The following is a 13,790-nucleotide window of genomic DNA, read 5'->3' on the forward strand; positions in this document are numbered from 1 at the left end:
GTTTTTATCACCATTCGGGGGTAGTGAGGTTGGTAGATGGGAGAGGACTGTCATTGAAGACAGTTTGTCACTCACAGCTCCCAGGAGAAAGGTACACGCCATGCCGGCGATGGGGGCAGAGGGAATGGGGGAAATGTGAGTCTGAGCCTTCCCTGGGTTTCGGTGGGCAGGAAGGGTCAGGGCAGGGTGAGCACGCTTGGCGTTCATCGGCTCGTTTGAATACTTTCAGCGTTCTGGGGCGGAGGGGCTGCCCTGCGTCACCGTTACCTGGCCCTGGCATGATGAGGCTGCGGCAGTGTTGGTCCTGAGTGTGAGAGCCCCAGAAAGGAGGTGGTGGGAGGGCTCTGGCCTGGTTCGTTTGCATCTGAAAAGGAATCATCAGGAGGGGCAGTCTCTGCGGGGTCCTGTAGGCGCCAAGAAGTCAAAGCATCAGAATTACAGAAAATAAAAATGCTGGTGTGAGTGCCAGTACCTCCTCCTTCACTGCTGGGAGCTCGCAGGGTCTGCACGCAGCACAGCCGTCTGTCTGTCCCCCTGCGGCGGGACACTGCAGCCACCTCCGGGTTGTGGCTCTTACAAAGCTGCCGTGACTTTCCTTGCACGTGCCTTCTGGTGGACACACAGGCTCATTTCTCTCGGTTACAGACCCAGGAGCAAAACTCCCCGAGGAACAAGGCAGATGCAGGCGTACCTTTTGTAGATATTCCTGAAGAGTCTTCCAAAGTGGTTGAACCAACCTTTAATGTTGTTGCCACCTTTGAACCTTTCCGTCTGAAGACCCGAGTATGTCTTCTGTTCTGAGGCATCCTTGTGTATTACTTGTTTAATGTGAGTCATTCGCTCATCCCTTCGTTCAGCAAATCATTATCAAGAGCATCTCCTTTGCCAAAACTGGCAAAGAAACAGGGCGTTCTACAGGAGAGAGCATGTAATATGCAGCCACATAAATACCTGTCGTAATAATTTACTTTAGATAGAGATAGCCCTAATTATATATAATTATAATTTCAAGTGTCACCTCTCCTCCACCCTTTTCTCCTAGAAGTCTTGCCAGCCGGCAGCTGGGATTCTGGAACCGTCCTTGGGTCTCTATTCCTTCACACGCTCCATTTCAATACTTTTTTTTTTTTTTTTTTGAGAAAGGGTCTTTGTCTGTTGGCCAGTCTGGAGTGCTGTGGCCTCATCATAGCTCACTGCAGCCTCCAATTCCTGAGCTCAAGGGATCCTCCTGCCTCAGCCTCCCAAGTATCTGGGACTACAAGCACCTGCCACCATGCCCAGCTATTTTTTCTTTTTGTATAGAGGTGGGGCCTTGCTGTGTTGCCCAGGCTAGTCTGAAATTCCTGGCCTCAAATGATCCTCCCACTTTGGCCTCCCCAAATGCTGGGATTACAGGCGTGAGCCACCGGGCCTGGCCTAGTCTTTACTTTTTGCAATGGATGCAAGAGGCTTCTGTGTCTCTTGGGAGGTGTTATTCTCAGTCTGCAATCTGGTTGTGCTTTCTTCAATAGCTGTCTCTCACGTGTTTAGTTCTGGCCCTTTGTGGGCGTCCTGCCCTTCTTTTGCAGTGTGACTTCCCTCCGCTGTTTACTAAGTCTGGTCATGGGCTGTTTGACTCTGCTGGCTCTGGGAGGGCCGGGAGGGGCTGCGAGGAATGTATTCTGGCCTGTTTTCTGCAGTACGTGGCACAGGAGGCCTTTCTGCCTGGGCAGCAGCGTTGCGGCTGACGTTCTGGGTGCCCGCACTCGCTGTTCCTCCGGCAGCTGCTGCCACCTGAGGGCTCTGGCCTTGGGCCTGCACCCCACCTGGCTGCAGCCTGGGGCGGGCAGGATGCCATGGAGTCACTGAAGAGTGGCTGCCATGGCAGCTGCCAGTCCAGGGGAGCCCCCCTCTTTCCCAGTGCTGCTAGGGCCTTAACAACATCTATCTGTACAAACCCCCCTACAACTTTACTTTTTGAATAAACTTTATTTTTAAGAGTCTTTAGATTTACAGAAAAATTGTGATGACAGCATAGAAAGTTCACATATAATTCACACCCAGTTTCCTTTGCTGTCTTATATGGTGCCATTTGCTTACCATCAATGAACTAATATTGACCCATTAATAACTCAAGGCCATTACTGACTCAGATTTCCTTAGTTTTTGCCTAATGTCCTTTTTCTGTTCCATTAACCCCTCCAGGATACCACGTTATGAATGAATATGTGTTTGTTCCAACCCCAGGACCAAGGACGGGGTGGGAGGTGGGAGGGGTGCCAGCCGGCACCCCTGGCTAGTTCTTCTCCAAACACAGTTCCCACGGCCGAGCTGCCCCACGGCCTCGGGGTTACTTGGCAAGTGCGTTGGACGGGAGTCATGCATCTTGAGCTTGTATCCCACTTCATGCATCACTCCAGTATGTCCTTTCACTTGTCCCCTCTTTGGCCTCAGTTTCCCCATCTGGAAAAAGAGGGCATGTGCTCGTTTCCTCTGGATGGGCAGTGTCCTGGGATACGTGTGGGCGAGGTTTCTGGATTCCTGTCCTGGGGCAGAGGAAGCTGACAGGCTTGGTGGTGTCCCAGAGGGTGGAGCTGGGCTCCACCCAGGCCCTCCTTCCTGGCTCATGCCAGGTCTGCCTTGGCCCTGGGCTGAAGGAGCCTGCCTGCTGCACCACACCTGGGCGGTGGGCTTCCAGGAGATGGGGGAAGCTCCTGCCTTGAGGTGACTCTGGCTGCTGTGCCGGTCAGCGGCCAGGCAGCTCCCAGCAGAGGCCAGCTCTGGTGCTCAGGTGTCCCAGGCACACCCTCCAAAATTCCGAAGGAGTGGTTAGAGGAAGAGAAAAATCCCGGAGAACTTGAAGATGAGGAGGCCTGTGCCCCTAGCCCCCAAAACCTGACTCTCCATTCCAGAACGTCCAGGTTCTTCCTTGCTTCTGAGCTTCTGCGTGTGCTGTGCCCTCTACCACCAATGTCCTTCCCTTCTAGCTGTTGAGCTCCTACTCATCCTTCAAGGCCCAATGCAAGAGTCTCCTCTACTGGATCCTAAGTCCTTCAGGGCCTTTCTGTATCATGGCACGTAGCACCTTGAATCATAATGGCCACTTCCTTGTCCTGTGTCACACGGAGACCTCAAGTTCCCTGAAGGCAGGGTGGGTCTGACTCGCCCCCGTGAGGCTGTTGCGCACACCTCGTCTCCCCTTCGCGTTGCTGCATGAAGGGCGGGTCGAGGGAGGAAGGACTGCTGCATGGAACGTTTCCGAGCACCTCCTGTTTACTGGCACGCGGCGTCCATTCAGCTCCTGCCTTCCCTTTCCCCGCCAGCCGGCCGGGCGCTGTTACCTGCTCGGCGGGGCGGGGGCGGGGCCGGAGGGCCGAACGCCGGCGGCTCCGGGCCGCGGCGAGAACTGGCGCCCAGCCGCCGAGGGTCTCGGTCAAACCCGCCGCCTGGCCGCGGGCGAGCCCGGCGGGGAGAAGCCGAGGGCGCAGGTGGGCGGCGCGGGCCCGGAGCCGGGACCCACGTGGGCGGCCCGCCCGGCCTGGCGCGCCCGCCCCGCCCCGCGCCGCCCCGCCCCGCGCCCTGAACTGGACCCGCGCGCGGCCCGCGGCAGAGCCCGCCGCTCCGGCCCCAGCATGGGCAACAGCGCGGGACGCAGCGACTTCGAGTGGGTCTACACCGACCAGCCGCACACGCAGCGGCGCAAAGAGATGCTAGGTGAGCGCGCGGCTCCCGCGGGGGGACGGCCCCAGGGCCCGGCCGCAGTGGGGGGCGAGCCCGGGCCGGACGGTCGCCCCTGCCGGGCCGGACGGACGGACGGACGGACGCGGCGGGCGCCCCCCCAGCCGCTCCCTCCCGGGCCGGGCCGTGCAAGTGCCGCCCGCCCCGGCCCGGCCCGCGGGCGCCCGGGGGTCCCCGAGTCTCTGCCCGTGTCCGGGAGGCGGCGAGTCCGAGTCCCGCGAGCCCGCAGCGCATCACCGGAGCGGCCCGGACGCGGGAGTACGAACGCGGAGCCACCGACGCGCTCGTTTTCTTTGGGGGGAAAAACCCCAAAGATTGTACCAAAGAATCCCGTCTATTCTTCACGTAGCTCAGTGCGCGGTGGCCGCCCCCACTTGTCGCTTAGTGGTCTCTGCGGGGTCATTTTTACGAACGTGGATCCGCCCTCGTTCCGGCCCCATCTAACCCACAAATAGGACCGACCCAGGTGTGCGGTCCTTTCCCCGGGATTACAGGTTACACGCTTTTGGTAGAAACCACTAAATCGTGCGCTGCCTCCCCAAGCCCCACCACCACCCCGCCTCGGGACACCTGGCACGGCACGCCTGGTAATCCTTCTGATGTTTTACCGCCCAGATTGGGGAAACAATACTTTCTCCGTTGTGCGTTAAATTTGCATTTATTTGATGGTTTCAAATTTTAATTGGCCAGTTCCTTTTTCTCTTGGGTTTGGTCAGGTTGCTTGCTGATTTGTTAGAGCTCTCTGTATGGGAGGCCTTTGACCCTTGTGTTTTATGTTCTGCAAATATCGTCCTGTTTGTAGTTCATGTTTTGCTATCACAGAGGCTTTATTTGTTCTAATGCAGCCGGATCAATTGGCTTTATTCTTCAGAGCCCTGCACCTTGGTGTCTTCCTGCCCCACCCAAGGCTGCGGAAATGTTCGTACTATGACTTTTAAATCTTTCAAACACAAGATACATTGAGTGGCTATAATGTGACTGCACCCTCAGGTAGCCCTAGCTGGGTGTGTGACTCCGGAGGTTTCTGCTGCGAGGCAAGCAGAGCCCAGCTCTCTGGCTGCCTCGCCAGGGACCTCAGGGGTCATCGGGCCCCCCTCCCCACTGTGTGGACAGGTGGGAGGCATCCTGGCTACTGCTCAGCAGGTCTGAGTGGGGCTAGGCTAGAACAGGGCCTCCTTGGCCCTGTTTGTTTCTGGCCCCAGCTTCCCCTCGAAGGACTCACTGGGCCCCTGGGCCCAGGTGGTGGAGGCTGGGAGACAGGCTGTTGGAGTCCCGGCCTGCAGGAGCTCATGGTCCATAGGGTGGGAGCCTAGGCCTACCCCAGAGCCCCCTGGACAGATCCAGACACTCTGGGCTGCAGCCTCACTTTCCTGGTCTGCAAAATGGGCTGTCTTCCTGCCAGGCAGAGTAGGTGTGAGGATGCAATGAGATCTCAGATGGGAAGGTGCCCAGCGTGGTACATGGCACTCCAGGAATGGGGAAGGATGTCTCTCTAAAAATGGAAACCACAAGCCCTGGAAACAACCTAGGGGGCTTTCTGGAGGGGGTGGCTGAGAAGATTGGAAGGCTCGCAGTGAGAGGCATCTCCGGCCAGGGCCCGGAGCACCTGTTCTCGAGGCTGGCTCTCTGGGGCCCTTGACCCATGCTCCTTTGCCATCAGGGCTGTGGCTTCCTACCCACCTGACCAATTTGGAGCTAATGAACTCAGAATGTGCCGTTCTCCCTTCCTCCCAGGTGCTTGCACGAGCTGCGTGAATGTCCTCCCTCCCTGCTCTGGCTGGCTCCTGCTGTCTGTCTAGCCGTGAGGCAGGACGTGGCTGCATGAGACGCCTGGGTTTCCCCTCCACCACTTCAGTCCGTTTGGCCCGGGGCAGAGGGCAAGAGCTGGACCTTGGAGCTGATCTCCTGGCAAGGACCCCAATGCCCGTTCACTGGCCATGGGTGCATCAGTAAACAGATGAGGAGATTGAGGCCCAGGCAAATTAAAAGAGGTTAATAATAGCATCTTCCTTGTGGAGTAGTGCAAATTAAAGGAGGTGACATGTGAAGTGTGAATGTCAGCTGCAATGACAGGCATGGGCAAGGCCTGTGGTTCCTGAGGATGGGGCGTTTCCTTCACCTCTGCTTTCTGGCCGCCTGTGCTGTCCCTAGCCCCTGAGAAATCCCATGTGTAACTGCCAGTGTGTCTTTGCAGCAGAGTAAGGGTCAGAGAGGGAAAGTGACTTGCCCAGGGCCACACAGCCTGGAGGCCACACAGGCCAGGCTGGTGCTCAGGCCAACTCCTGGCCTCCCCCACTAGCTGCAGCAGCCTGTGCCAAGCTCCTGGGAGCCCAGGGCTGTTCAATAAGGATCCTAGTTTTGGAGCAGAACCCGGGAAGTCCATGAGGAGGGCTCTGCCAGTGGAGCCCAAGTCCATCTGCAGCTCCTGCCTGGGATGGGGACATGCTCCCAGGGCACAGTGTCCTCAGAAAGTGGGGTCCCCTGCAGCCCCTACCAACTGTGTCTCCCAGGTCGGGGCCGAGGCACCGTCCCGAGAGGGTGAGCACGGAGCCAGCATGACTCTGGTTTCAGCAGAAACCAAGCGAGGCGTGGCTGGTGGAATACGCAGGCTTTGGATTTGCTTTTTTGAAAACAAATGGCTTTCTACTTTTGTTTGCTTTTTAAATTATGAAAGCAGGGCACACACAGGAAAAAACATTCAAATAATTAAAGAAAACCAAAAGAGGAAAACAAGGAAGTAAGACTGTTGGCAATTGCAGGATTATTTGCTTAGGAAAGGCCCAGGCTGGGACTCCCAGTGCAAGCGGTAAAATCCAGAACAGAGCTGGCCGCAGCCACACGGAAAGTTTGTGGGCCCTCGCCACCTAGCCGTGGGGTCACCAGCTCCGGGTGGGACCCCTCCCCTCCCGTCTCCGACCCGGGCCTGGATGCTCACGGCTGTCCCTACGTGTTTGCCAGTGGGGTGAAAAGCAGGTTTCTCGGGAGGCCGTGAGGAGGCGGAGCACAGTCACTCCTGAAGGCACTTTGGGCCACTTTCTGCATCTTCTATGTCAAGCTGGGTCCCTGGTTTCTATGTCAAACAGTGCACTGAATGGACAGGGTTAGGCTTGTTTTTTGGCTCAAAACCCGAGGTGGCAGAGGTAGAAGCCGTGGGAGGACAGCCTCCTCAAGCATCAGGCCAGAGCTGGCAGGAGGATGTTTGGGAAGGCGGGTTAAAAGGGCTTCGGGTGTCTTTGTGAAGAGAGGCGTGGCCAGGATCCGCTTACTCTGGCCACCGAGAGATGTCATATCTGAGCACTTCCTGCTGAGGCCACCAGGTGGCATCATCAGGCATGAGCAGCTTTGTGGTCGAGCAGGAGCTAGGAAGCAGGTGGCAGCAGATTGGAATGTTGGAAACTTGGGGAGCACTTGGGTGATGGCAGGCAATGACAAGGACCACCTCCCCTGTGGCTAGCAAGTGACTGCCATTTGATGGCCATTGGCTCCCTGGGAAAGTGGCAGGAGCATCCAGTCCCAGATGGTGCCATGCATCCCCACACCTTGGCACCTGCTGCGCCCCCCTTCCCCATGGCCCCCCAGGAAGGACCCCACCTCTGTGTGCTTGCAGTGCAGGGGCTAGCAGCACAGACGCCTTGGAGGTGGAAAGTGAAGAGACAGGCCCAGAGAGGGGCCTGCCCAAGGTCACACGGTGGTCAGCCTGAGTCCAACCCAGCATTTTCTCTGGGTGCTTTGTTCCAATGTAGCCCACTAGGTATGCTCTGATAGTCTGAGCCTGTGCCAGGACCCCGGCTTGGCATCGTGCAGGCCTGGAGTAGGGTCCTGAGTTCAAGTCTTGGCTCTGTCTTGCTGTGCCTTGCTGGGCCCTTCCTTGAGCCTCCCTGGACCTCAGATTCCTCCTTCCTGTGTCACACCTGGACGACGTGACTTCTAGCAATGTTGTTGTTCGTGGCCAGCTGCCCAGCTGTCCTGGGCCCCACCTCGGGCGGCTGCTAGAAAACCATTTACATGGGTTTGTTTCCCTTCGGTTCCAGGCGGCTGTGCGTGTCGGGCTCAGGGTGCCCCATGGAGCAGGGAGCCCTCGAGGTGTGTATGTAGCCCAGCTCCCTGCCATCCAGGCTGGGGCCTGCACAGGCAGGGTCACACCTAAGGTCAGCTGAGCACCCACAGCCAGGTAGAACCGGCTTGGCTGGGCCAGGTTTGGGTGTCCAGCCAGGGCCAGGCCCAGCCTGCGCCGGCCTGCGATTCCTGGTGGGGCTGTCAGGGCTCTGTGCTGCTCCCCTCCTCCTCGGGCCTTCTGTGGCCAGAAAAGATGGAGCACAGGGCCAGAGCCCAGCAGCTCCCTGCCGAGTCCCTCCCATTTCCACGTGTCCCTTCCCCCGGGCCCCTAGAAGAGGCCCTGCATTAGTGAGCTCGTGCAGAGACAGAACCAGTAGGATTGTAGGATCTCATTCGCTCTCTGTCCACGAGAGAGGGTGTATTGGGGGAACTGGCACACACGATCATGGAGGCTGAGAAGTCCCACGACAGGCCGTCTGCAAGCTGGAGACCCCGGGTCGCTGGTGGCTCAGTCCGAGTCCGAAAGCCTCGGAACCGGGGAGGCCGATGGTGTAACTCGCGGGTGAAGTCCTGAGAGCCGGGGTGGGGTGGTCACAAGTCCTGGAGTCCAAAGGCTGCAGTTCTGACTGATGTTCAAGGACAGGCGAAGATTTTGTCCCAGCTCCGAGAGGGTGTGGGAGGGAGAGAGCAAACCCTCCCTCTGCCTTCGTGCTCCCTCCGGGCCTCAGCCGCCTGGCGTGCCCCCCTCCTCGGGAAGAGCCCTCTCGGTGCACCCAGAAGTAATGCTTTCCCCGCTCCCTGGGTGTCCCTCTGCCTGGCCAGCTGACACCGGCACCAGCACCCCCACTGCCTCCTCTGTGACACCACCCATGTCTCCCTCTTGCCCTCCCCGGGGCCTTCCTCTCCCCCACCTCAACCACACAGCCAAGCCCCCTGCCCCGTGCCGTGCTCCAGTCCCCAGTCGTCACTGCCTCGCCTCTGCTGAGGCCCTGCGCCCGAGCTGAGTCCAGGGGGTGCCTGTCCCCTCCTGTCCCTGACCCTCCTTGACCCCTGGCAGCTGGACACGTCCAGGCTTCAGTTACTACCATGTCCTGAGTGCACCCAAAGCGACCTCAGCCTCAACCTCTCTCCTGTGCGTGGTCCCCAGTGTCCCCCGGCCTCCCACTGCCCCAGGACCTGGAGACTGGAATTGAAAGTGGTGGATCTTTGCCGTTCGCCTTGAGTGAGGGTCGAGCTCTACCCTGGGAGTGGATTTTTGGGTTAGCTCGATCCTCTTCCCAAGTGTTGTTGGGGGTCTAGGCCAGCCCCCCACGCTAAGGCAGGGGTTGCTGGGGTTGTCCCTGGAGGCTGGGGTGCTCAGTGAGCTGTCTCTGGCCCAGTGGTTGGGACTCCCAGCCCGAGCCACCTCCAGAACCCACTGGACTCAGAGCTGTCACAGGGTTCCTGCTTCCAGCAAAGCCCTCGGGACCACAGTGTGGGTCCTCGCCTCTGCGTGCTGTCCCCGCCCCTGGGGCTCTTCTTCCCTGTGCTGTGGCCAGAAAGTGCCTCAGTGATCCGGGGCCCACTGCATCTGTCCCCCTCTGTCACACCCCTGCGCTGCCTGGTATCTGGCTGCCGCGCACCTCTGCCTAGTTTTCAGTTGCTCCTGGCAGGAGGGCAGCATCCGGTGGCTCCCATGGCCGCCGGGCCCGGGCTACTCTCGTCAAAATAAGCCTGGGGCCAGATTGTGTCCTCAGACCAGCCTCGACTCTGGGACAGAACCGTGTTTAGTAACAGCCACACCTGCTCGTGCTTACTGAGCTCCTGCACCCCTGGCTCGGGCCGTCCCGCTGGCCTCCGCGCAGCCGATGGGCATGCAGGAGTGTCACCCCATTTCCCAGGGGAGATGACCAGGCTGGGGAGGCCGTGGGCCCCCTGCTGTTGGCTCCACGAGGGCCTGGGGACGAGGCCCCCCAGGCCTTGTCGGGACCTCGCCAAGCTAGGCCTCCTGCCTGTGCTCAGGCCAGGCTGAGAACAGTCCGCGTCTGCCCGTGGCATGGCCGTGGGATGGGCCAGTGCGGTGACTGCACCCAGGGCTCCAGCAGCTCTGCGGGCCTGGGCGCACCTGTGGGAGACAGGATGGCACACAGCTGGGGCTGGGCGAGGGGCCGGCGGGGCGGGCGCTGCTGTCCTTCCCAGCATGTGCCACTCCTCTCTGCAGGTGCGGGGTGGAGCCGTGGGGCGGTGGAGGGAAGCCCGGGGCTCGGAAGGGGCAGCGGGTCCTTGGGAAGCTGCTGGGAGGAGGAGGATGGGGCATGGAGCTCCCCAAAGGCAGGCTGGGCGGGGGTGGGGGGGAATCCCATGCCCTACCCTTGAGGTGGGCTTGTTATCTTAGTTCAACAGATCGGGAAGCTGAGGCTCACTGTCCAAGGTCGCAGCTGCCAGGCTTGTCATTGCTCTTGCCGTTGAGGGGCACAGAAGTGGCATCATGCGCTGGCCTGGATCCAAGAACCGGGGGGCCTGGGCCGCGCTTCAAAGCTCTCCCACCTGTGGTTCACCTGGTACAGGTGTGGCCTGTCCCGCCCTCTTGTTCCCAGGCTTGGCCTCCTTCTAAGGGGAAGCTGGAGCTGCCTGTTTTCTGAAAACCTGTGGCCTTGAGCTGGTGGGTCCTCAGGTGGCCCCAGGTATACAGGTGAGGGGCTGGCCACTGCCCTCAGGGGCCTAGGGGGAGGCTGGTGTCCAGAGGCCACCCCCTGGGTGAGAGGGAGGCTGGAGGAGCCCACGCAGCCCCAGCCTGACATCCAGGTGTGCAGAGGTCCAGGGGACTTTGCACAGGGTTTCCCTGCAGGGGCCATGGCCAGGGTCTCCCTGAGGTTGCCGCTTGTCCTTCTTGCCCTGTTTGTTTGCCATGAAGACATTTCTTCCTGCCCGAGTCCACCTTGCAAGGGCCCCCATTAAAAGCTCTATTTTCTGGGTGACACTGAGGCACACTCTCTGAAGTGTCCCCCTGGCCGGGTCCCCCTTGGGGCAGGTACAAGCTGGGGTGAGGCCTGGTCACCTGTCCCCCCTCTATCCACTGCCCCAGGGCGCAGCAGGCACCCGGCTGCCCCCCACTGCCCCGCAGCGAAAGGCTAGCGTGTGGCCCACAGGTGTCCTTTGTCCCTCTTGCCAGAGTGGCGCCTGCTCTGAGCCCGGTGTGTGACGTTCGGTGTGTGACGCTCGGCCAGGGCTGGCGGGCGGGCGGCGGCGCCCAAAGGGCAGGGCAGGGCCGAGTCCGACTCGCCTGGCCGGGCCTGCCAGCCCCTCCTGCTTTCTCAGCCGCTGTGTCAGTTTCTGGTTGCTGTGGTGACAGGGCCACAGTCGTGGTGGCTTGAAGCAGCGCATCATCTCCCTCCGCATCATCACCCTGCCCCGTGTCTCGCCGGGCTGAAGCCGGGGCGTGCGCGGGCGGCGATCCTCTGGAGGCCGGTGGGAAATCCGTCCGGAGCTGCCTTGCGTCCTCCGTTGCAAAGCCAGCAGTGGCAGGACGGGTCTGCCTCGGGTCGCCGCACCGGGGCCGCCTCCCCTGCCTCCCTCTCCCACTCTCCAGGGCCTTCTGGTGGCACCGGGCCCAGCAGGACAGCCCAGGGGCACCTCGAATCTTAGGGCCACTGATTGGCAGCCTGAGTTCCGTCTGTTCTGGGTTCTCCCCGGCCGCCGGCCGGGGTCGGGGGTGTGGGCATCCTCGTGGCCTGCCGTCCGGCCCTCCGCAGGCGCCAGGCCTCTTCCTGCGTCTTGGGTGCTGCTCCGGAGCCTGGGCCCCTCCCTCAGCCTGCGGGGGCTGGGCCTCCTTGCAGGGAGGCCTGTCCCAGGCCCCCTCCCAAGCACAACCCGGGAAGCCACCATGAGGCAACGTGGGCAGGGCGGAAAAGAAAACCATTAATTGCCCCGCCACCTTTGTTGCCGCCTTTGTTTGCAGCACGTCACACAGCCCAGACTCACCGCGGGCGGCGTTCTGGTCGCCTGCCTTTTGGCCGCTGCCTCCGTGGCCACTCTTGTTAGCCAGGACGGCGCAGGACTGGGCCGGGCGCTGCCGCGGCCCTCTTCTCGCTGACCTCCCCGGGAGCCAAGGCGCCCGCCCGGAGCTGGGATTTGTTTTCAAACGTGTATTTTTATTGTGGTAAAATATACATAACGTAAGATTTGCCATTTTTAACTATTTTTAAGCGCACAATTTGGTGGCATAAATGGCATTCACAATGTTGTGCAGTCAACACTGCGGTTTTCAAAACTCATCCCCACCCCGAATCGAAACTCACTCCCGACCCCAGCCCAGCCCCCGTAACCTCTAACCTATTCCCTCTCCGTGGTCTCGTCTGTTCTAGAGAGTTCTGGTTAGCGGGCCGGACAGTGTTAGTCCTCTTGCTGTGGCCGTGTGTCAGCACAGCGCCCTGGAGGCCCGTCCAGGGGCACCACGCAGGTGACCAGGTTACCGGCCTCCTTTTCAGACCGAGCAGCCTTCCACGGTGCGGACGGACCTCGTTTGTCCGTCCGTCCATCCATCTATCCATGCTGCCGCGGACACGGCGTCCGAGTCCCCGTTTGCTGTCTCTGGGAGGGGCTGCCGGCTCACGGGGGCTCGACCTTTCGCTTTCTGAGCAGCCACCCGCCTTGCGTTCCCACGGCGATGCGCGAACGTTCCAGTTCCTCCACATCTTCGCCAACAGCCGTTATTTTCCTTTTTCACAAACATTCCAGCCGTCTGTTGGAGTCTGTTTCCCGTTGCTCACGGTTCGGGAGGCCGGGAGGCCCAGGCCGAGGGCCCGCGCTGGCGAGGGCCTTCCCGCCGGGGGACCTGCGAAGCCACAGTTGCCCTGCCGTGGTAACGCGTTAGTCCGGGAATGGATCGATACGTCCCTGAGGGCAGAGTCCTCTTGACTCGATCACCTCTTAAAAGCCCCCACCTGCCAGCCCTGCGCGCTGGGTCAGACGTGGCATGAGTTTGGGAGGGGACACCAAGCCGTGGCAGCGTCCTAGTGTGAAGCGTTGTCTGCTCCTCGCTGCGGCTTCCATCTGCGTTTCCCTGATGGCTGACGACCTTGAGCGTCTCTTTGCCTGCCTGTTGGCCAGGTAGATGTCGTCTTTGGAGAGATGTCGGTTCACGTCTTTTGCCCATGTTTCATTTGGGTGGTTTGTCTTTTTGTCGTTGAGTCGTGCGGGTTTTCTATACGTTCTGGACACAAAGCCCTTATCTGGAGCAGGAATTTGAGCCCGGGCTGGCCTGCACTTGAACTCTGCTTCCTCCCATCCCCCCACGGGCTCTGCCCCCCCCCCCCCCCGCCCCGGGCCCCTGTTGAGCGAGTGGGGCTGAGGTCTGTGCCTGTCGCTGGGCTTCCCTGCTCGCTCCGAAGTTCTGCTTACATGTGCCATGCCGGGGCCGTCATCTTGTGGCTCTAACTGGGTGGTTTTCTTGGCTGGCTCCCAGGAGGTGGCCCTGGGGTCAGAGGGCCGGGGTCACATTGCCTGCAGCTTGTCCCAGGCTGGTGACGCCGTGTCAGTCCTGAGGCGGATGGAGCGGGGGCCTGGCGGTGGGGCGTCCTGCTCTGCCCGCCCCTGCCAGCTGCTCGGGGGCCACACGCAGCATCGGCCCTGAGAGGTGGAGGCAGCACCTTGGGCCACCGGGGTGTGTCCTCGGGGCTGCTGCTCACCTGGTCTGGGGCCAGGAGCATGTCGCTGCAAGGAGAGGCAGGGCTCGGCGGGCTCCAGTATGCAGGCAGCCGCGGGGCCGCTGTGATTTTGGCTGGAGGGACTCTGTCAGCTTCCCGGGCAGGTGGGCCTGGGGTCATAGGACTTGGGAACCGACTTCTTCCCAGCGGCTCCCAGCAGACATGGGCCGTGCCACCGGGGGACCGGTGTGGTTCAGTGGGAGCGAGAGCTCCTGAGCACAGCACACCCTCGCCAGCCTACGCTGGGGACGCCGAGCCCAGAGAGGGCAGGACACAGCCGGCCACACAGCGAGGGTGAGGTCAGGACGGCCTGGGGCCCGGCAGCTCGGCAGG

At 60.7% G+C, this 13,790-nt stretch overlaps 1 protein-coding gene across 2 annotated transcripts in view; it reads left to right on the forward strand.

The window, feature by feature from the left end:
- Window positions 1-13,790, forward strand: part of DEGS2 (delta 4-desaturase, sphingolipid 2) — a 79,172-nt gene that overhangs the window by 61,006 nt on the left and 4,376 nt on the right. Inside the window, exon 1 of one of the 2 annotated variants that reach the window (XM_012747080.2) lies at window positions 3,550-3,693. The exons of the other annotated variant lie outside the window; for it this stretch is intronic. Within the exon in view, the coding sequence (XP_012602534.1) occupies window positions 3,612-3,693 (82 nt within the window). The 5' untranslated portion in view covers window positions 3,550-3,611. Of the gene's footprint in view, window positions 1-3,549; window positions 3,694-13,790 lie in introns of those variants that run through there. 2 annotated transcript variants of the gene reach the window in all.

Source organism: Microcebus murinus, chromosome 6 (assembly GCF_040939455.1).
Source record: "Microcebus murinus isolate Inina chromosome 6, M.murinus_Inina_mat1.0, whole genome shotgun sequence".
NCBI lineage: Eukaryota > Metazoa > Chordata > Mammalia > Primates > Cheirogaleidae > Microcebus > Microcebus murinus.